At 40.5% G+C, this 24,286-nt stretch overlaps 1 protein-coding gene and 1 long non-coding RNA gene across 8 annotated transcripts in view; one reads left to right on the top strand and one right to left on the bottom strand.

Moving 5' to 3' along the window:
- ZNF217 (zinc finger protein 217) overlaps positions 1 to 21,444 on the bottom strand; it is a 33,372-nt gene extending 11,928 nt beyond the window's left edge. Inside the window, exons 1-3 of one of the 6 annotated variants that reach the window (XM_083507969.1) lie at positions 20,093 to 20,617; positions 2,913 to 3,024; positions 231 to 1,985 (exon numbers count right to left, since the gene is read on the bottom strand). In XM_083507969.1, the coding sequence (XP_083364095.1) occupies positions 231 to 1,632 (1,402 nt within the window). In that variant the 5' untranslated portion in view covers positions 1,633 to 1,985; positions 2,913 to 3,024; positions 20,093 to 20,617. Of the gene's footprint in view, positions 1 to 230; positions 1,986 to 2,912; positions 3,025 to 18,681; positions 18,846 to 18,955; positions 19,054 to 20,092; positions 21,306 to 21,355 lie in introns of those variants that run through there. The other 5 variants (XM_083507970.1, XM_083507973.1, XM_083507971.1 and 2 more) reach the window with 5 other exon arrangements.
- On the top strand, positions 21,342 to 23,341 carry LOC310709142. Of its 2 annotated transcripts, XR_014527350.1 has the most exons (3): positions 21,342 to 21,423; positions 22,152 to 22,826; positions 22,861 to 23,341. It is a non-coding gene; the product is annotated as an uncharacterized lncRNA (long non-coding RNA). The 2 variants fall into 2 exon arrangements; XR_014527351.1 differs by lacking the exon at positions 21,342 to 21,423 and having other exon boundaries at positions 21,489 to 22,826.
- Positions 23,342 to 24,286: the final 945 nt, after the last annotated feature.

The following is a 24,286-nucleotide window of genomic DNA, read 5'->3' as shown; positions in this document are numbered from 1 at the left end:
GGATTACGCAAGCATCCTTCCCTTAAGTGCACTTACAAAAAAGGAATTATGCCATGTCTTTTAAGCAGCAAAATGCTGAGTACCTGCACCTAGGAAGAAGGGTGTTATATAGCATTAACTAGCAAAAATCTGTCAGTAACTTAAAAAAATCAATCAATCAATGTGGTTTAGATAATGTATACATGAACAAAACAAGTGAGCTAAAAAGGAATCACAACTTCTTAACTTACCTAAGGTCTCTATTAGCCCATCCTCTGATCCATCTTCAGAGCCTCCTTCCCCTCGTTCTCCTACTCCATTCTCATCCACAGTCCCGACATCTGTAAGGCATGCTCTTGGCTGCTTTCCTTCAACAGAGCTGGCTTCTAAATCATTCTTTCGGTCTCTCTTATGTACTCTTGAGTGAAGGACAAGCTGGTGGTAAGTTCGAAAGGCTTTGCCACACTCTGAACAATGTGTGGGCTTGTCTTTGTTCTGGGACAATTTTGAATCCATCTCCATAGAAGGCACTTCACGGCCGGGATATTTGAATTTGTCTTGTGGTATATTACCAGTCGCTGTGAAACTTCCACTTTTGCTTGCCTTGATCTTCCCCGTGCTTTCAATCTGGCTTGCTTTGTTTGCATTCCAAATTTCCCCAAGCTCTTCTTTATCAGAAGAGGAGTCATCATTGTCTGTACTTCCTTCATGCCCTGGCTCTTTCACTTGCCCGTGGCCAGTAGCAATTTTTCCTTTGGTAGCCAGTTGCCATGCCTGATACGTACTGAACGGATCTAACTCTGCTATCCATTTCACAGGCTTTTCTTGCTTTTTATTGCTAGGAGGCATACGTGGTTTTAAGTTTAAAAACTGCAAAAACTCTTCCCTGGGCGATCCATTTCCTTTGTCATCTGGATCAGCTTGTGAGCCATCATCACTGGCTACTGAATCTTTGGTATGTACTTTACTGTGCTCAATTAAACTTTCCTTATTCTGAAATAGGAAGCCACAAACCATGCAGATTTTGTAAGGTGATGTAATACTTTCAGTTACTTGGTCCTGTACAACCTCATTTATGGTTATAGGACTCTCTGATCCTTGAGGTGTCTTGCTTCTAGAACCAGGCTTACCAGTATGTGTTCTCATGTGATTTTTGAGGAACCATGGCTCCTTAAATCTCCTCCCACAAACACTGCACCAGTAAGTGAAAGAGTCCTTGTGCTTTCTCATGTGGGCCTCAACATCATATGCCTCCTCAAATGTTTGTCCACAAACCACGCAACTGAAATCTTGGCTATCCTTTTCATTGGCATCTGAGGGTGGCAAGTCTGTTTTCACTTGTCCTTTATCAAGATGGCTAAGGTATTCCGCTTCTACACGCAGAACTGCTGGTTCGCAGAGTGTTGGCCTGTGCTGCATTAAGACATGCTTACCAAGATCTTCTGGATGCTTGAAAGTCTGATCACAAAACATGCAATCCAAAGGCATGCATCCTTCCCCTTGCATTAAGAACTTGTCTTGCAAGTTCTTGTACGAAATTGTGTTGGCCCCTTTTATTGGCATAGTGGCATCATTGTTCTCCATACGTGAACCAACAGTACTTGCTATGCCATCTGGTCCATCCATATATGCTAAAAGAGGTTGAGTAGGCATATTCCTTTGAAGATGTTAACATGGATTCTAGGCTTTTTTGCGTTGGAGATTAAGGCCACTTCAGTGGCTTCCCACCTGTTTACTCACAAATGTCCAAGCCCAGAGGACCATCAAGAGAAGTTTTTGCTCATCGGTAGGGGTAGAAAGCCTCACACAATACAAACTATTTATAAAAGTGTCCCATCAGTTCTCCAATGAAGGTATTGGATTGTTTATGCTCTCTGTGAAGCCTTTTCAGTTCATTAAAATTTCAAAGAAACTAGCCTGCATATATCTCCACATGTAAAAAATTCAGATCTTCTTAAGCCCAAAGAAATATGGAAATGGTTTAGCAGCACCAAGAAATTCACCACCTATGGAGAGAAGATTTAACACACAAACATTAACTAAGGAAACATGGATATAATAAAATACTTTTGTTTAAAAACAAGAGACTAAACTAGTATATTTTATATGATTTATTCATGTTTTATACTGCTACCAATATTCAGATTAAGTAACAAACTGCTCCCTTAAGTCACCATAGATAACCAGGAATGTCAGGGAGGAAAATGTATGGAATTCGATAAAAGAAATTACAGCTTAGAGGAAAATATGTGTATTACTAGGCTTCTATGCTGGAGAAAGTGAAGGTCATTTCTCTCCACGCAGCATAGAAATGCAGCAGGGCTTATGGAAAAGGGACAGAGTGAAGCATTTCTCCTTGTCCAGTCTACTGCATTTATGAGCTGGCAAAAAGGGAGGCAAAGCCCTTTCTCTGTGACTAGCACAGAAATCAAGCAGGAAGGCAGAGGAGCAGGAAACACTTAATACCTCCTCAGCCAGTCTGTTGCATTTCACGGCTTTTTACTAGCCTGATTTTTATTCATAAGAGAAGTTGACCATCTATCTATCCTACCAAGCTCCTCTTGCAGAGTTCAAAGTGGGCAGGTATTTCTTTTGTCTTATTTTTTGGCATGCTAGTAGCTTTTTATGGCTAATATTTAAGGCTGTCTTATAAAAAGTGACTTCTCCCTTTTAAAATTATTGCAAAACACACACATTTAGTCCAAGCAACATTATTCTTCCTAGAATTCATTTAAAAACAACTGCAACTACAGCTAACAGTTTGTCCAGGCAAGTCTAAAAAACAATTCTGCGTATTCCACAATTAAGTAAGTATAACACAGCTATTGAATTCAGATTTCAATACATAGTTATCTTTAAAATGATGCAACTGTCAAAGGAAGTTACTAATTTCTGCGAGGAACCTGCCCTAGGGAGTTACTGTTAACACTCACATCATGCTTTTATATTCATATGGAGGAAGCTGCTTCAGTGAAAGAAATCTAGTAAGGATGGTTACTAAAGTTCTTTTGCCTCCAAAATCCTAAATCTACATTTCCATTCTGGCTGAAAGAGTCAGGTGAAGCAGAATTACATTCCACTGTATTGCATCCAAACAATTTGGATAGTTTTACACGAACCCTCACCTTGCAAAAATGGTTGAACTTTTAATATTAATTTAAAGTGTGAGTAAAGCTCTTATTCATGACTATATGCAACATCTGCTGTGGATAGTGCCCATCTGGCAGCCATTTTGAAGCTACACTGTCTGCTGCTACTTCAACAGGCAGCCAACTCAGCAAATGGAGTTCCTACCCTTTGGATTACTTAACAGCACCATCAGCAGCAGACCTACCAGATAAGAGATTAAGACTATGTTAGCCCTAAAAGAAAACTCTTCTGAGCAGCTGCATTTTGGTGATCCATTCTAAGCAATAACATGTTTAAATCTCAAGTGAGAAGCAAGTAGAATAAAAAATTATTCTAATTTCATTGGTCCAGTAGACCTGGTAATCCAGCTTTCAAGGCACACTTATTTCTAATTTAAAAGGAAAAGAAAAGAAAGCTCAACAGGTTGTACAGGGCTGCATTTTGGCAGAAATAAAACGGCATTTCAAAGTACTTCGGCTTAATTCTTGTCTAAGGTAAAGGTACCTCTGCCCATACGGGCCAGTCGTGACCAACTCTAGGGTTGTGCGCTCATCTCACTCAAGAGGCCAGGAGCCGGCGCCGTCCGCAGACACTTCCGGGTCACGTGGCCAGCGTGACGAAGCTGCACTGGTGAGCCAGCACCAGTGCCACACACGGAAACGCCGTTTACCTTCCCGCTATAAAGCGGTCCCTATTTATCTACTTGCACTTAGGAGTGCTTTCGAACTGCTAGGTGGGCAGGAGCTGGGACCAAATGACGGGAGCTCACCCCGCCGCGGGGATTCGAACCACCGACCTTACGATCAGCAAGTCCTAGGCACTGAGGTTTTACCCACAGCGCCACCCGCGTCCCTAATTCTTGTCTAAATAACCCTATAAGATGGGTCAGTATTATTATCGCCATTTCATAATGTATTTAAATATTTATAAACTACTTTTGTATAAAAAAGGGGGGTATACCACACAAAGGTTACAACTATAAAAGCAAATAAAATAGTGAGAGTGGAGGGGCAGAGGTTGGAAAGAATGTCTTCCAGGAGTCCACCTAATGAGTTCATAATGACTGAACAGAAGACTACCAGCTTGTCCCCAAGTCAGTCACCACAATACACCAGCATATGCCGTTTAACAGGGAACAATTTTATCCCTATTTACTAATATCTATACATGGTTCAGCTTTCTATTCCTCTCCAAGATGTGGGGAGGAGAGTTTTGTGTTACTTTAAAAAGCACCCGCACCCCCCAATTGACAGGGGTGGGACTAGATGACCCCCATGGTCCCTTCCAATTCTCTGTTTCATATTCTTTGTAAACCACTTAAAGATGTTATTTACAGTTAAGCAGTATAAAAACTTTGTTAAATAAAGTGAAATGCCGACACAGGACTGGCGTAGACACAATGTGCAACCACACTACACAATGCATTCCCTCCAAGCGTACCAGGCTTATGCCTTCACTCACAATCCAAAACATATTAATAAGAAATGCTACATTTTTATCACACATTTCCTCCAAGGAGCTCAAGGTAATGGTTCTTCCACCCTCACTTCATCCTCACAACAACCCTGTTAGGATATGAGATTTGACCCAAGTCAAGACAGTTTCATGACTTGACAGGGGATCTGAACCCATGACTCCCAAGTCCTAGTCAAACATTTCTAAGCACACCACCACAGGGGTTCTTTTGATTAAACCAAGCGATGTCACTTGTCAATAGCATTATGTCTACCAAGATTGACATGGATTGAGGAATGAAGTTGTAGTCCTGTAACCCCTTGAAGAACACAGGTTCCCCAGCCTTCCATTACATGCTTGATGCCTATTCTAGATGTAATGTCTCTTCACTTTCAGCTCCAGTGCAGCTAGAATTTATTTGTCAGTCAGTACTGTATTAAAAAATGGTAGACACTGCAACCATTTCCAAATCTAAAATGACCTTGCCAAACATGCAGGCACACCACAAATTCCTTGTGGTTTGAAATCCAAATGTTCTAGTTAATACAGAAGCAACACCCAAGGCACCTGGAGTTTCACAACGCATTTCAGTGTCTTCTGAACCCACAACTCATAAATCCTTGATCAGATTTTCCACATGGGGTACTGGATGTAACTCTAGGGTTCAGAAGCTCCATTCTTGCAAACAAAGAAGTCAGCATGAAAAGCCAAAGTCCTTTAACACCAAATTGCCACTTCCAAAATTGGCACATGTACAAAACACTACATTTAGTAATGTTAAAGGTAGAGGACCCCTGGATGGTTAAGTCCCGTCAAAGGTGACTATGGGTTTGCGGCGCTCATCTCGCTTTCAGACAACTTTCCAGGTCATGTGGCCAGCAAGGACTAAACCGCTTCTGGCGCAAACCACTTCATTTTAACACCAAGCAGATGACAAGTCATAAGGGAAGATATGAGAAATGAAATGATCAGACAGGAAGCTTTTAGGAGGAGGAACTGAGCTTTTTATGCGGAAATGACACCCAAGCATACCACGGACTGTACTGAAAACTGACCATAGAAAATAAATCAACATGAGAATTTTTTGTATCTTCAAGATCCAGTGTTCACTTTAAGCACAGTAAACAGGCTTTGGAGAATGATGGAAACCAATTGGAGATGTCAATCTATATTTGGAAACAGAACAGTCTACAATGCAGACTTTATACAAAATAAGGCACAAGACTGTACCTTTTTTTAAAAAAAAAATCTGTGTCCAGAAAACCACAATTAGGACAAATTTGGATCATCTTCTTTCCTCATTTTGTTGAACATTCACCCATGAAAAGCTACAGAACTTTCTTTCTCTAAAGGCACAGTGCCAAACCACCATCACCATGCAGATAGGTTAAATTTTTCCTTTTTAAAAACTAGAGAATTTGAGTTAACGTATTTAAAACTACAGTATACTGTGTGCCTACTTTCAAGTTAGGAAAGAGTTTGCCTATCACTGGGAATCAAGGCCCACTGAAGTTCACATCACTTCATGATGGGAAGTGGCAGAAGCAGCAAGAGAGATCAGCACTGCTTCTTCCTCTCTATAACCTAAATTCCAGTACTGCAGGAGCCTCCAACCCCCACACAAATGCCTTTGGCACGTATAGGGGAGGGGAAGGGTCTTTCCTTTCACTTTACACCATGCTTTGGAGAACAATAGAAACTAATGCGTTCTAGGAAATACACAAGAGAGGGTGGGTGAGCAGATGGAAAGGAATCCTTGTGCTATAAATCCTGGGGGTATGATGAGTTGCCCATGCAGACATGACACCTGGATTTCTGGACCCACTTAACCTACCTATGTGAGCTTTTTCTACATTACAGGGTCAGCCTTGGGATCATAGCCCAAACTGAAAAGTTTCCATGCCCAACTCACTGTATGATGCCCACAAATGTGTGTGTTTTTTTTTAAGGTGCTATTCAACTAGCTAGAATGGATATAGTTTTGAAAAAAGTTTCACTACCCCATTTTCATCATACAACATTCCTGTGTGCACACAAGGCACAGGAACATGCCTATTCCTGTCAATTAAACTCCTGTGTAATACACATTTGTGCTCATACATAAAATGTAGTATGTATCACATGCAGCTTTAAAAAAAGCAGTTTGAACTGCTCCTTTTTCCTCACAGGGAACCAATCATTCCTAGTGGTTTTCAGACATGTATCTACAGCAATCCTGTCCAACAGCTAATTCTTGTTTTGTATAGATTTCCCTTGACTTCATAACTAACAGAAACACTTTCATATATTGAATTTATGTCTGTCCTGTGATAACTGCACATTAAATTCATCATGTATTTAAAAAGCTACCAGCAAATCCTAGTAATGAAAAATATCAATATTTTCTTAATCACTTCATCCAACAAGGATAATGGCTGTTTTTTGTTTTGTTTTTTGTTACTTAAGTCCAACAAACATTGGCAGATGTGTGCTATATTTTCTCTCTGTACACCAGTCAACTGACTTTTCTTTGTGAACAATATAATTGTGTTTACAGGCATTACCTTAGAAACCATTCATGTCAGTAGGCCCTTAAATCTTAAGCTAGATGCAAAACTACATTGCTCATATTTCTCCGATAGCTGAACAGACCTCTGTGTGCTTCTTTTTGTTGAATAACATGAGCCTGAAAGTCCTCTGTGTAATCTCATGTCTACCATTTGTAGGGCAGGGGGAAGGACAGAAAGATCAAAAATACCTTACGAATTTTCAGTTCTATTTGACAGTATTCAAATCTATTTTCTCATTCTCTGGTTGTTAAAAATTATACATACAGTATATGAAGATATACCTTTTATTAACATAATTGTCCAATTGCCAGAAGGCTTTTAATATAGGGTATTTTGTGAAAACAGAAGTGAATCTGTGGTACCTTCATAAAACATAACCAATGTATGTTATTGCAGACCACTTCTGTTTGAGAGAGTTCTACAGACCAGACTGCATTTCTATAGTGTAGCTTAATTCTGACCTGGCATTGCAGCACTTCCAATTTCCCTGTTTAACTGTTAAGGGACCTTGACACCACAATGCATCTCGCAAGAATAAGCAGCTTTAATGAAACAACAGCAATTTTACATTTTACTGTTGCTTCAGTTTAATGAGGAAATATGCTTTATCTCTCTATACTCTCTTCACACGACAGCCTTTAAGCCAAACACTCTGTTTCAGCCTTCCAGACCAAGGCCATTTAGTGCAACATCCTGTTCTTATAAAGGCCGACCAGATGACAATGGGAAACCTGCAAGCAGAATCTGAATTCTCCCACTTGTGATTCCTAGCAACAGGTGTTTAGTTGCATACTACCTGCAATAGTGGAGGAAGAACAATGGCGTTCTTGTAGGGCTTCACTTTTTCATAAAAAAGGAACAAGGAAGTTGCCTCCTGACCATTTTCCTTCCCTGTTGGCTCCTGAATGAACAGCAAGCAAAGCAGCTGGCTTCAGAAAGCAAAATAGCTGGAACACAACTCCCTTGTGCTTCTCAGTAAGAAAAGATAAGGCTACTTTGGAGTGAGTAGGCAGCAGCCAACACTCCAAGTTCTGGGTGGCTTCTGTACAGGTGTTGACTCACTGAGATGCCATGTGTGAACAGAGCAGGTATCTGTATGAATTCAGATGTTTAATTAAAAGTTCAACTGTGTAGATAAAGAATGTCAGCTGGGAAAACTCATCACATTAGTCCAACACTCAACTCTGCTGTGTATTAAGGCTCTTATTAAACAAACTCCAAACCAATTAAGAGGCATTTGTAAAAAGGTAGCCAAATTGCAAGGCACAGCACAACAACTTCACACAGCTCATTCAAAATTCTTGGTGTTCCACACAAAAACGAAACAACAAATTCAAACTGATAATCTATTTTGCACTCTGCATTGGATGAGAACAGACGATCATCTATTCAAATTCCTGTTTAAATTTGAGATGCTACAATTTTTTAAGACCTGATTAGTAATCAGATTGAGTTTCTTCTTATAGAAGAGAAACTAAGAATCTTCATTATCATCATATAATTTTGTAAGATCTATTTCTGGGTAATGGTATCAGAGAACATTTGAAAAACCACTTGAAGTAGAAGTTTATAAACCAACTGAAAGTTTTCCTTCCATTTTATCAACCTAGTATTTTATATAATAACATACCTAGAGCGTAGGTAGGATCCATGATTCAGAGAAGGTATCTTTAAATACACACACATAAAAGGGAGAAACATTTAAATTGGACTTTGTGTATTACAGCCTACGCTTTATTTATGGAATATATGCTGCCCAATTTTGGAACTATTTAACTCCTGTTTATGTATAGGAAACAAAGTATACTTGATTCAAAAGATTAAAATCAGTAGGACACAAAGCATAACTATTTTGTGAGAAAAAGAACTTCCTACATATTGTTTCAGCTGCAGAAGAGATCAAAATAAAATAATCTAGAAGTTTGGGCATTTGACCCTAACTCCCATGTAAATGTTTCCAACAGCTGCATAGTTTTAGCATCAACATTATTTTAAAACGCACTGATCTTACAAGTAAGCTAGAATAGTCATGTATCACTACAGGCACCGATTTTACAGCCATGAGCAGCTACAGCCAGTTGAGAGTCACATATTTTGTATCAATTGTTGACTGCCTTCATTAGAAAAAGCTACATTCCTTTTCTTTACTAAGCATGTCCATAAAAGAGTAAATGCTGGTACTTAAGGACATTTTCAGGTTTTGCCACAAGAACATTTTACATGTTAATAGGTTGCCAATGTACATCTCCGTACACAAGTTCCATAAGGGTATCAGAACTGGAAAGAGCCTTTTTTTTTTTTTTTTGCTGTAACATAGGGCACAATCATATGGTCCATGGGAAGGTGTCATAAAGTAGGATTTTGAGAATCTCTCCCCAGGCAGTCAACCCTCCCAGTAGCCACAGAAAGGAGCACTGCTGTTGCTCCCTCTACTACACACACCATTTGGCTAAATGCAAACCTTTTAAATGAATTATTTCTACAAGTATTACCACCACTTGAGCCAATTCAATCTACACAGTATCACAGCTGTCTTAGTCTGGCACATTCATGCTTTTTAGTGTAGTGGTCAGGATTCAAAGAAGTCACTCTGTTTGCTTCACATGCCCAAGGGGTTTGGGGATTGATATTTCTAGAAGGGCAGCCTCTGGGCCGCTTGGCAAACTACTTTTAATGCTGATGCAAAATTACAGAAATTAATTTGAGATATATCTCAAGGGCCTGTTATTTGAGAGAGAGGGAACCAAAATCCCACTAGGACTAGCCCAATTGAAAGAAAGAGGTTGCAACCCAAAGAATCACCAACACATCTCACTAAAACCAGCAAACATGCAGTAGCTTCCAGTTAACAATGGAAAAATATTCATGGCATGTAATGTGCCTAAGAATTGCCAGACATCTCTAAAAAAATTATCTTATCCCCCATATCCTTTATTAATCCCTTTTTATGTTCCCATCTGAAGTTTGAGACAGAAGAGCACTGTCACACTGGAGTATCTTTGGGATGGAGATACCTGCGTCCAACAAGACACCAAACACATTCTAATTAGTACTGGAAGTTCCAGCACATACAGAGTAGGGACCAATTAGTTCTGTCAGCCTGACCCAGAGCAGAAACAAAACAGCTGAAACACTCCTTCTGTCTTTTTGTATCTGCCTTTTGTTAGGTGTATGGATTAGCATATTTGAGAGAATTGAAGCCTAGGCTAAAGAGTTCTGCATTTGGATAAGATACATTATGTGTGAAAACATTAAGACCTACCATTAAAATACTTCAGCTTTGAAAGGGTGCTTTTTAAAAGTACCTTAGTCTAGGAAAAACAATATCTACTGAAGTGACAGGGAATGTTTAGTATTTGGTAATCCTTTATATGTAAATGCTACAGGGTTGGCAGAGGCAGGGTGGAATGCAGGCTGGCTCCCATTTGAAGACTTACTAGCATGGGTCCTGGTAAATGCCCAGTGTTCTTTAGTTTCCTTATGTTAGGGGTTCTCATTCTTATATAGGAGCAGGCAGCACTTAAACATTTCTATGTCCTCAAAAAAGTTCTCAGACTCTCTGAATTTCCTTAAAATACTGCTTATGAAAGGTTAATCTAATTCCAACACCTCACTTTATAAAGCAATTTTATTTTAATAATATTAAGATCAAGCTTTAGCTTACCAAGAATAATTCTACAGTATAATCAAATACCTCCATGGTGATAATGTGCAGCTATCCTATGTCTCATAAGTATTGGATTAAGTACTAAAAATTATTTGTATCGATTTATTGCAGGGTATCAACTTTTAGATGATTCAGCCCAGTATTTAAGGCTATCAACGGTGAAAAGGATTTTAAAGAAACCCCAAACTGGCAAATAGTATCTAATTTCTTTCTGATGCTGTGTGTAATATTGCAGCAAGAAATCCTACTACTACTGCCATTACTATTTAAGGCCTACCATGTATAAAAAACCAGATTTTGATATTGCTACCAGCCCTACATCACTTAAGGTAGAAAAGCTGTAAGAATTTCTGTTTGGCCTTATCTGTGTTTTGCCAAACCAGTTTACAACATAGTCAAAATAAATTGCATGGCACAAAGTTACTCGGACTGTACCATTTTAAACTCTGGACGGTATTGTACATTCAAATGTTCCTCAGAATGAACTGAAAAGGAATGAAACACCAACTTCTTGCTGCTTTCCATATACTGGGATGTGTTTAATTTTGTTTAATATGGGCAGCATATAAACACATGATGCAACACCTGCAGGAAGAACTGGTTAATTCCCAGAGTTTCATTGCACTTTATTCATCTGAATGTGTGAACTGTCTCAGAGTCAATGCTTCAGTGGGCCTGATAGACTGTAGCCAATAAATGACTTTTCATTAAGAGCCAACTGATCAGAAGGCCCCCCCCCCAATAATCTGCTGCTAAATTATACTACATCACACTGCAGGTGGGAAAATCAAATGTCTGAATACTTCACCTGTAGTTTGAACACTTCGCCTGCAACTTTAATGTAAGAGAATGAATAAGAAGTGGCTCCCTACAGCTACAAAAGCTAGCAAACTTTTTATACATGGAGAAAAGATTCAACCATTTGATTCCCCCACCTGCAGTCTGAAGAGATACACTCCAGCAGAACATTCATCATGCGGGCCTCTAGCTGATAAGAGTGTGTCTTTGAGTGTGCCACTTCAAACATTCGCACATTATATGACACCTAGGAATTTCTACCATTTTGTGCTGACTGCATAATACAGTAAGCACAGAAATATTGTAGCTATAAAATCAAGACACACCAAACTCTTCCTTCTGAATATATATACTCTCAAGTTTCTTCTATCTCACCCTAGCAAGCACAGTGTCTTACTTGTTCATGGCTGACATATAACCCAAATTAACCAGTTCTATAGAAATCATGAATTAATATAGAACAATTTCTATGATTAACCACAGCTCTGAAAGATTATTGCTATTCTGATTAGCTGCAACTCTTCAAATAAAAACTAAACCTATTGCCAAGGTTTTACTAAAAAAAAAGAAAAGGGAAAAAAAGGAAGGTGCATGGAAGTAACTCCCAGGTGTTTATAATTCACAACCTAAACATCATTGCAGTACAACTAATATTTAGCAATACAGCTGGTTTCTTCTTTGTAGAGATCACTGTGACCAATTTAACAATACACAGGACATAATTGAGCTTGGTGCTGTGGTTTAAACCACAGAGCCTAGAGCTTGCCGATTGGAAGGTTGGCAGTTTGAATCCCCGCAATGGGGTGAGCTCCCGTTGTTCTGTCCCTGCTCATGCCAACCTAGCAGTTCAAAAGCACACAGCACAAGTAGATAAATAGGTACCGCTCCGGCGGGAAGGTAAACAGCGTTTCTGTGCGCTGCTCTGGTTCACCAGAAGCAGCTTAGTCATGCTGGCCACATGCCCCGGAAGCTGTACACCTGCTCCCTCGGCCAGTAAAGCAAGATGAGTGCCACAAACCTAGAGTCGTCCACGACTGGACCTAATGGTCAGTGGTCCCTTTACCTTTAAGAAGGCAATGGTTGGTATTTGTGTTTTTTGACCAAACAACCAACATTTGTTAAAATAGTCACCAACCCTGACTTACCCAGCATATGCTATAATCAACTTATCAAGCGGCATGATTTCAAGTTATATAATTACAATCACTCGGCCTTAATAAGAACAAAAATTATATTTAGTTAAACAAGCAAGAATGTCATCACTTCACGGCATCTGTGCAGCTCAGGAGCCCAATAATCCTTGAAAGTATAGGCCAAAGATTTCCCAGTGGGTAAAATTATTTACTCCATTCAAATGCATTTGAGGATCATGTGAAAATATGTTGCAACAAGTTTTGTTTTATTCCAAGTACCTTTCCTACAGTTTAATTGTGACACCTACAAGCAAAATGTATTCACCAGTAAGGAAAAAATCACATGCTAATTTGCTTTCAGAGTAGATGTTTACATAATAAAACTGTATCAAAGAACTAAATGTTGTCTTCTCTGATATCTAGTATTGGGGAGGAAACAAGTCATTGTATTGGGGAGGAAACAAGTGGCTCTGTGTGTTAAACCACTGTGCCGCTTGGGCTTGCCGATCGAAAGGTCGGTGGTTCAAACCCCCGGTCCCAGCTCCTGCCAACCTAGCAGTTCGAAAGCACGTCAAAGTGCAAGTAGATAAATAGGTACCGCTCTGGCAGAAAGGTAAACGGCATTTCCGTGCACTGCTCTGGTTTCACCAGAAGCAGCTTAGTCATGCTGGCCACATGACCCGGAAAAACTGTCTGCGGAAGCGGACAAATGCCGTCTCCCTCAGCCTGTAAAGCGAGATGAGCACCACAACCCCCAAGTTGTTCATGACTGGACTTAATTGTCAGGGGTCCCTTTACCTTTACCTACTCTGGAGATCTCTGTTTCTTTTTAAGAAGACAATCCTACATTTAATGTTTAGAAGTTTCTATCCCTCAGGATTTACTGGACACCAAGCCAATGTATCTGAAGCAAAACCAGAAGACTCCTAACAGCACAATCCTATACATGTGTACTCCACTGTTTTAAATGGAATTCACAGGTATGTAAGTGTTATTCCTATGTAAGTGTGCGAAGCATTGCAACCTAAATATATATCAGATGCAAGATCTATGCCAGGGGTAGGCAACCTAAGGCCCGGGGGCCAGATGCGGCCTAATCGCCTTCTCAATCCGGCCCACGGTTGGTCCGGGAATCAGCGTGTTTCTACAGGACTAGAATGTGCCCTTTTATTTAAAATGCATCTCTGGGTTATTTGCGGGGCATAGGAATTCGTTCTTTTTTTTATTTTCCAAAATATAGTTCGGCCCACCGCTGAAAAAGGTTGCTGACCCTGATCTATGCTTTCTAAACCTGGACTGTTATTTTCAATATTTAAAGTGGAGAATATGAGGTCCTTTTGGTCAACGCAACTGACTAAGAGACTCATCTGGCAAAAAGGGATTTGTCATATTATCCAAAGTGCCAGAAATTGTTTCTCCAAAAGTGGAATGCCTCATGAGCCAATTTATGTGCTACCCCACCCCCACTTTTCTAACATACACAAACAGGCAACACAAAATGCTATTTACTAACCTCTTTTGCTATGTCATTCAAGGATGCTAATTAAAGCTGCTGATATAGTTGATGTGAACAGTTCAGGAGGTTGAAAAAAGGAGAAAATTCCTACTTGTGGAATTCTTCCAATTCTTGGACAGACCCAAGGATTCGTTGCTTAGAGCAAAACGTTATTTAACTTTATTATGAACCAATTTTAAAAAGGTTAAACCAAGAATTCAACTAACTGCTGATAAACTACAAAACATACTTTTAAAGAACCACCACATGTTTGCCCCAGATTGGGAACAAGAATATAAATGCTACCAGCTCACTAGCTTTGGGCTAGTAAACTTAAATTTACAATTGTTAATCCACATTTACACACACAAGCTGCAGATTACTCACCCAATTTCTAAGGTCCAAAAACTTGATTACACAAGACATTATACAAACATGTTTTCCCCAATTCAAATACTGTAAGTGGTTACAAATCTCCAGTGATAGGATCCAACCTTTTTATACTTTTCTGTATTATTCATCTGCTAATTTTTATTTGCTGGAGCCTTACACAGATTTGAGTGTCATTAAAAATGCTCAAAAAGTGTTCATAATGAATGAATATCTTTTATGCCAAAGGCGTAGCAAATGTAATTATGTGAAGGGGGGCAATTGTATTGGACTCCTGATGTTCTAATCAAGAGAATGAGAATAAAGGAGGGCTTGTAAGCTTAGTAATGGCAGCCCTGCTGTGGCAGAAATTTTGCTGATTTTCTACATTTAAATAGTAGGTTGAACTGGAAAGGATGACATGAGATAAATAAGTAAATGACAGTCCAATAGCCTTACTTATTTAATCATCTGAATCTCTGTGGAAGCAAGTAAACTCAAAGGTCAAGCTTCTCTTTCAAATTTGCCTAAAGATAGGAAAGCTTAGTCATTTTAACTATAGGTAAAGAGCTGAAAGAAGTCCTTCATTCACCAATAGTGTGTGGTTTTTTGTGTGTGGTATGAATAACATTTCGCCATACCTGGCACAGAAGTAGTGAGAATTTTCTCTTTTAGATATTTTTAAAACTAGGCCATATTTATCACTACAGTACTTCCCTGGCCTATAAAATCCTAATTACAAAGTCTCAGTTTTACACAGCTGCTACCATACTGAAAGTCAAATAAGATCTGTAATTTCATTTTCAACTATTTTTCCAAGCAAACATGCAATAATTTGCACCTTGATGCTGAACAAACTGCTTGGAATTATGCCACACTAATAGCAGTAGGACTTACTTTCAAGCAACACGATTAAGATCAGGGACGTGCTTTTCACTTTGATCTTGTACATATAGGAGGCAAATAAATTCTTCAACCGTGCAATTTCATTGATGCAAAGTATAGCAACACTCTTAAATAATGCAGCTAAGTGTTTGAGAGGCAGGGAGTTTTTCAAAGAAGCCCTAAATGAAACAAACAAATGTGAAAGAATAGTGCAGAGTACCTTTTTTCCAGTCATATCGCCACCCCCTCGCCTTGCCAGTCTCCACCAAAACAAAGGAGATATTCCAAGCTACCCAATAGCTCTCCATCTGGAATCTAATGCAATTTCTGTTGAAGGAGTCAGTAGCAATCCTCTTAAAACCCCTATATATATAGCCTCCCTTCGCTATGGCACTTTTTAAGAACCACAAATTTATAAATAACACTGCTTAATTAAAACAAATCCAGGAAATGGCTTCCCATCTACTCTAAAATGGGTTACCATTATAAGACATGCTGTGGTTTGGAACAACAACACCAACCAGAAAACCCCAACATCTATAGGTCATGAAAAAGTTATTTATGTTGAAACTTTATAGAAAAGACACCCATACTTTAAAATATGTATGCTGTATATGTAACTTGGGAGGAAGTTTTCAGCACTGGTCTTTATTTCCTTTAAGGAAGAGCTATTCAGTGGACAATATAAAATCTTTTTTCCCCTTTAAAGGGGACATTCAATGTTGCAATTTTGCCTCACATAGAATTTCCATAGAGACACGTACCAAAAATAAGACTTGTTTCTCAGCAAGAATCGTCAGCTGCCATTAAAGCCACACCTTAAAAAGTTCTTACCACACAGCAGCCAAGCAAGTACAAACTAGTGGTGGCTCTTTTCAGAGCCAAAAAATAAGTTGAGCTAAAAGTTGGGATGATTTGGTATTTTAACATCAGATCTTAAACAGGCTGTGGTAAAGGCAGAAATATAAGTCATCTTTTTCTTTTTAAGGCTCTGGTAAATGCATGGTGTGTGTGTGCTTTTTTTTTTTAACACACAAGTGTAGTCTAACAACCTTTCACAGGAATATAAATATTTAACATTTAAACCTGACAACACAGCACTAAAAGATAAAATGCCTTCCTGCTAAGAGCAATAGTGCCTCAGAACTGGAAGGCAGCTGTTGTTCCCCTGCCTTCTCTTTTGTTGCACCTAATCTCATGTCAAGTCATTCAAGCAGCTCCAAAGCGATGAAGACATAATTGAATCAACCTTATACATTTTTATTTTATATTTTTAAAAACCCACTATTATCAAATAGCTATATGTACATGCTAAGTTTTTCCAAACAGGCTTACACTCTTCTTTCTCTCCAAAAAACAAAAAGAAATCCAATGCATGCACACACAACCACAATGAAACTGAAATCAACGACTCAAACTTTGCAGAAGGGAATATAACTTGGTATGTCAGATCAATCAATAGTACACTGAAATATTTTCTCAGCTACAGCTGTTTGTTATGCATGATGATTATCTGAATAAAGCCTCAACAGTAGCATCACTTCAAAAAAACCAAGGGAATTCTCCTCTCTCTCTTTCCCCCACCTCCAGATTTATTAACCATGCAACATATACATTTTAGTATTCTCTCAAGTGGGAGTTCTTAATAAAAAGAAGTAACTGATGTCCCATCACAAGCTGGCATGCCTATTGCACATCTTAAATACTGACTCATCAATTCACATAAAACTAGTGGGGGGGGGGAGAGAAGAGAGGATCAAACTCCACCTACTTTCCCTCCCCCACCTCCAAAGAAAGCAGTTTAACCTACTTATGTGAGCCAATCCTTTCATGATGATCCAGAAAACTAATCATGAAGTCATAACATTTTTTTTTAAAAAAAAAGGCATCTCAAGTCCCAAATCTACAGAAGACCCCCTGAAGTGTAACAAAACATGGCGAGAGAAAACATTTGCAAGCCATTGTTATAAGAGCACTGTGCTCAGATACCTTTGCAGACACAAAAACCAGCCCCTAGCTGCCAACAGAAGTGGTCAGCAAGTCAATGCCTGCTATTCAGTGTGTAGTTAGGCGTTTTATTTCCCTGCCTTCCTGATCATATCAGGCAAGCTTCTCAAGGCCTAATACATTGTGAAGAATGATATGACTCTTCTCTCCCCACCCCACGACATATTTGTAAGTGTGTTATTTCCTTCTGTTCCCTTCACATGCAGAAACTTCCCTTTTCACATTCTTCTGTAAAAGATTTCACTTCATCTACATGATTAAGTTCCTATTTCTGCTTTTGGCTATATGTTAGATTCTTTCTTCTACTCGCCCCTCAGCCCCCCACCCACCCTTTCCACCCATCAGAAGCGATGTGTATATTTTAGCTTTCAAGGTCATTTTAGGAAGGACAAAAAAATAACCACAAGGAACCTTTTCGTTTTGTTTTCCTTTGCAAACACTCCATCTGAACCACAATGCCGAAGTTATTCGAACATCCAAAAGCCCTTCAAGCTAGAAACCCAAGACAGAAATTTTGCTAGCCACCACTTCAGAAACTCTTTTTAACACTTCGATTCTGATACTCACAAGGCGATTCACACACAGCATACATTATAATGGGGGAGGGGAGGGGAGGGGTGGGCACACGGGACTGCGTGTCGAATGACTGCTTTTGGCGAATAGGTTTTTGTTTATTTCAACTGCACAAATCCTAACACACCCAAAGTGAAGCCGATTAGCCAATAATTAATGTCTCCCCATATATAGGTAAGGTATCAGTATACGGAAGTCAGTTCACATCAACAAACACACTTTAATGAATTTGTATTCTCCTCCTCTCCTAGCAAAGTCTATTGTTGTTGAAGAGCCACAGCTCTTCCTTTTCCACTCCCCTTTAAAAAAAAAAATTGTGTACACACACACACACACATATATATATATATACTGTATACACACACACACAATTTGAGGTGGGGGAGAAATAACTCTGCAACGCCCCGGGGCAGATTAGATTCCGCAGAAGCAGCATTCAAAATGAAACTGACAAAAACGGATCAATAAACTTTTCATTAGCAAATCTGAAGCCCCCCCCCTCCACCCGCGCCCCCCCCAAACCATGAGCAAAACACATTGCAAACCTTTCCACCAGGAACATCCCTGACTCACAAAGAAGATCCTTCCTCTTCCCCCCACCTCCTCCTCAAGATCGACATATCGAGTATTGAAAACAAATACCTATGTCTCTAATGGAAGTTTCTAACCTCTACTTGGATGGCAGAGAATGAAGGGGGAGAGAGAGAGAGAGAGAGGCTGCAAGCCAGAAGAGACGAGGCAGAAATCACACACAGCAAGAAGTTTAGAGGAAGCGAGGCTAATCTTCCCCTTCCTCATCTATTTATCTTCCTCCCTTTTGGTGGGTGGGAGGGGTGGAAAGAAAGAGGAAGAAATATAGCATAACGACGAGACCTTTAAAATGGGGTGCTTTTTTTGGGGGGGGGGGTTCTTTTACCTGCTGCTGATCTTCCTCTGCCTAGTGGTGGCTGTTGGTGTTGGTAGGAAGAAGATAAAAACTGACACAACAGGAGTTGCTGCGTTTGAATGAGAAAGAAGAGAGGGAGGAGGGATTCTTGTGGGAGGAGGAAGGAGGGCTATTGGGAGTTAGCTTTTTTTTTTTTTAAGGCTGGTTGCGTGAGCTACAGCCACACACACACACACACACACACACACACACACACACACCTGATCCTTTTGGCTTTTCTCTTCCTGATACCATTTGGGGAAAAGAAGGATTTGGGAGAAAGGTTAAGGGAGGGCATTTCCCAACAAAAGTCATTGGAGGAGGAGAGATGCTGCAATGAGGGCACTGCTGGAAACCACCAGTCTTGAAAATGGATGGGTGGGAGAAGAGTTAGGTGTATGCAAGCACACACCTGTCCACTTTTACTGGGGAGGGGGCGATTCCTCCCCAATTCAACGGCGGAGATGAATTACCGTAATGTGCCACCTTTTATGTCCCAGGGTTTAGCAAGGATGCTTGTGAAAGGACATTTCATTTGCTTACTTTACATTAAACATGTATATACTGCCTTAGTTCCAAAAGGAATGAAAGAGGAACACGAAAACATAAACAATCACACACTAAAATATTGATTAAAGAGTACATACACATGATCATCCCGTTGCCATAGTTTTATCCATAATTCCCTACAAAATTTCAGGACAGGATTATTACCCCTCCCATATAAAATGCTTTTTAAAATGTCTACATGCACTCCCCAATTATTTTAAATTGTAAACATCTTCATCATCATCATCATCATTTTATTTGTATGCCATCTTTCCATGGTTAAAGCAATGCTCAAGGCAGCTTACAACCTGACAAGATTTACATAGTTACCAACATAACAAAAGTCTTAAGCAATAAATAAAACACATCAAAAAGTACACAACCAAATGGAAAACACATAAATCATAAAATCTAAAACTAAGAATATTCCTTGAAGCAAGGATTATTATTATTATTATTAAAATTAGTAAGCCACTTTTCCATGTAAATATGCTTACGACAGAATCAATGCATCATTACCATAACAATCAAATACTAAGCCGTTTCAAAACTTATCTAGGATGCTGTTAAGCGGCATACCCACTGCCATGTCGCAAGGCTTTGCTGAGATCCACTGAGGCCCTATGTAGCAAACAGTCCTTGGCACAACTACTAAGACATTTAAAAAAACAAACCTACAGAACACAATGGGATTTGTGGACGCATGCGCCCAAAGGTTGCGGCCTAAACCCCTAATCCCATAACGCAACACCTCCTTCCAGAGATGCCTCGTTCCTCATCAAACACACTTGAGCAACAACAAAATAGTGGGATTATAACATATATTGAGGCACCAGGCAAAAAACGTTTCTGTATATCCAAGGCCTTTGGCTGAAAGAAATATTCTAAAGTCTTTGAAAGGTGTTTGTGGGAGGTAGGGGTGTGTGTGTTGGTTCGTTACACATTTTGTGTTCTCCTTTTGTATTTTGAAGTTGCGACCCGCCCTGTGATCTTTGGATGAAGGGGCGGAATACAAATTTAATAAATGATGATGATGATGATGATGATGATAACAATTCCCCAACGCAAAGTGCCAGCTCTGAAGGTAGTAATTCTGTTATTTTAATCCCTCTGGATGAAAGCAGGGGGCGGGTGGGGGCGGAATCCTTAAAGCACAGTCCTATCCCCGTCTACTCAGATAAAAAAACCCATTGAGCTCAATGGCATTTACTCCCAGGGCAGTGGTTACAAAAGCGCGGCCTAACGTTTAGTGGTTTGCCCATGGGCACATCCTCTGGAGAAAGGGGGGGGGGAGGCTAGTCACCTTCGAGAGGAAAAATGACCCTCGAGCCATAATCCCCATAGTCAAGCACACAAAATCCCACAGAGAAAGGGGTCTATTTCAGTGGCTTTGCAGGTTCCCTTCACAGTGACTCGCCCGAGCTGAGGAGCTGGCTTGTCGCCATGGCGGCCCACTCGGCTAGGCCCAGCCTCGTCGTCTGCCCCGCAGCGGGCAGGGCGCTTCGGCCTCCTCCGCTCTTCCCTTGCCCTCGTGGCGCTTTAGCCCCAACAGCTCGGAGGAGGGAAACGAGAGATGAGGGCCGCCGCGGCCTGAGGAGATCTAGGCACACGCGCGCGCGCGCCAAGGAAAGCGGTTGGGCCTGAGGGCGGGAAGGAGAAGAAGGAGTTGTTGGTGATGGGGCTCTTTCATCTAGGGCGGAGATGGGGGCATTTTAATATAGTTTCCAGAGAGAGAGAGAGAGAGAGAGAGAGACCACCCTCCTCCTTAGTCTGTGACAGCAGAGGACAACGAAGGGGCCTTGGGTGGGGTGGGGGCACCTTAAAAGATTCAGCAAAATTTACCGTGGCGTCGGCTTCCGCGGGCTGCAGGTCGCTTCGCTTCTGCCGTGGGGATGCGGCGAGTCTCTCAGGCAAGACTAGTCGTGGCGATAAAGAAAAAGCGTTATAGCGAAACAAAGCGTTATAGCTATTTATCTTCCTTCTCCCCCCCCCCCATAAATTTGAGGAGGGTTTTGGAAAGAAAATGTGTGGGTTTGTTTTGGGGGGCGGGCCAAAGATTTCAGACATGGAATGAAGAACAAGGGAAGTGAGGAAGTTATGAGGCCAAGAAAAAATGCTTTCGGTTTAGCTTTGGGAGGCAGATACATTTGTTTTAGACAGTATTTATTTACTGGTCAGTGTTGTCGGACTCCCCACTATGTGCAGTCACCCACCCACCCCTGAATCTGGCACATTGAGTTGTGCATGGGGCAGCACCCTCACAGGCTCTCACGCTTGTGACGTAAGTTAGGCCTGCTGTGGGGAACCGTTGCCCCCCAGATGTTGCGGGGGGGGGAATGTTCCCTATTCACCTGTGAGGCCAAAAACTAGTGTCTTATTGGTCACTTATCCAGGTCATGGGGGTGGATCTCCCCAGCATTACCTGCAACCCTCTGCTCTCTGATATATTATTTAATAGTTATAAAACTCTATTTAAGCATTTGAAATGCCTCGCATTATCTTGGTAAGGCAGGCTAGCATTATTATTTCCAAATGGCAGATGAGGTCCTCAGGTTGAGTGATAGAAGTTTGTCTAATAGCATGACTTCATTTGCTCCAGCTGCAATATAACATGTCTCTCCCATGTTGGTCTCTACAGCCTCTACAACGCTGTAATTCGCCAGCAGTTTGACTTTACCCCGGATGGCGCACTCTTCCATTGTCTCTCGAGACAGATGGATGGCAACCATGACTGGGGTGAGATTTGAACACTGGACTGCCACATAAAGTGCAGCAAAACAAAGTGCTATCACTTTATGGGGTGGTGCGTGTCTCTCATGGTGCTGTTTAAAATTGGTGCATGTGAATCAAAAAAGGCGCTGCTAGTACTTTTTTAAATGTGTCCCTATTTATTCAGTGCATTTTAAGTGGTATAAGAATTAATTTAAAAACAATGGAGGACCAGCAAGAATAAAGGGACTGAGCAACATGTAGGAGAAATAATGGTTACAACTGTGGGGAGGAGAATGGAGTTCTGTAATTTACTCCTTACTTTGACAATTTGGTCAGATAGAGCAGTACATTTCTAGAGCAGGCCATGCACTGGGCCTGAGCTGTTGTACCTCATCAATCAAAACAATAGCTTTCAAGGTTGCTTTGGAATAGTGACTAAGGTTATTAACAAAAGTTGAGTTGTTTCTTTATCAGTGCAAGTACATTTTGAGCAAACTCTTTTTCTCTCTGTGTATGTAAATTTCTTCTTTAAATAGTGAAGAGGACACTACTGTAAATTTTACTTAGTTTCTTCTATCTGACTTCCTTTGGCATAGTTTAGGTTCTTCTATCTGACTTCCTTTGGCATAGTTTAGGTTAACAGGCACCCAACAACTGCAGCATTCTGTAAATTTGAAATAATAGGCATTGTTGTTTTGATCTGTCCTCCAAGGCTACTGGAGCAACAATAAACAGCAGCTGTGCAGTTTTGGAAGACTGTGTTTTACGGTAATGTTGTATCCAACACTGTTACTGTCTTTACCTATTGGAATCTTGGAAGTGTGGCAGTCAGGCTGCATTTATTTAGAATAGATTAACACTTTCCCACACATATCAATATAAGGATGAAACAAAAAGAGCAAAGACAGATATTTTCCTGATGACTGCCTAGCTTTAGATCTTTGAACACACGTCTACCCACTCAGTAAGGTGAGGCTGCACTTTAAAAGGACAAGCTGGTATTTGTGCTGTACTCTTCCCGTTTTTCCAGCAGCCCATCCCCATACATTTTTCCCAGCCAGGCTCACTTCTGGCATTAGAAGCCACAAGGCCAGAGCTCAGATAGGCAGATAGAAGCTGTTTTGATGCACCAAAAATACATCTGTGCTTTCCAGCTGTATTCTAGTAAGAGCTGTTTGACAATGGCATGAACTTACTTGGGAGGTTGTGTACTCCCCTTCATTGGAGGTTTTTAAGCAGAGGACAGATGGTCATCTGTCAGGGATTCTTTAGTTGTGACTCCTGCATTGCAGGGGGTTGGACTAGATGATCCTTGGTATCCCTTCCAGCTCTACAGTTCTATGGTGATGATGATATAGATGCTATGCTGCCTCAGGACTGCTGTGGTAGGTATAGAAATATTTGTGGTATAGAAATATTTTAATAAAAAATAAGCAAATAAGGCACTTTGCTCCCAGTTCCACATAGAGAAGCCTGCCAGACTGGCAGCTGAACTGTATAGTGGTACCTCAGGTTACAGACGCTTCAGGTTATGTGATTCCGGGTTAAAAATTAGTGGCATCCCTTTGGCATTTCCCCTCCAGACCAACTTGAATCCAAATTAGAACTAAAGTATGACCTGGCTATGTTTTAAGCCAGTAATGTGTACACAGCCTATGTACCCTGCATATTAAAGCACATTATCCTCTTTGGCGACCTTCTCTGTGCCACCAGGTCACTGGCAGTGGCTGAGTGTGCATGTTTTGTCTGCACTGGAATGTCGTCTCCAAGCACCTCACGATAGGCTTCCTCCCTAGAAATGAATGTCATCCATTAATTTCTAATGGATAACGTGCACACTCAGAGTCATTGTGAGGTTTTGCTAATGTACTGTGATGTAACAGAATTCAGTGGGAATTTCTGAGATCTGAGCCAACTCTCTGAGCAGAACTCCACCCTGTCACCTGCACATCCCTGGTCCAGGTTATGTTTCTTAACAGTGTTACCAGATACATAACAATTCCTGTTCATATATAAGACTGTTTGATTGATTGATCCCCTGCTCTTCAGCCAAAAGGGCAC

The sequence above is a fragment of the Podarcis liolepis genome, assembly GCF_965112155.1.
Source record: "Podarcis liolepis genome assembly, chromosome: 6".
NCBI classification, from domain to species: Eukaryota; Metazoa; Chordata; class Lepidosauria; order Squamata; family Lacertidae; genus Podarcis; species Podarcis liolepis.
This window is presented reverse-complemented; position numbering and strand designations above follow the sequence as displayed.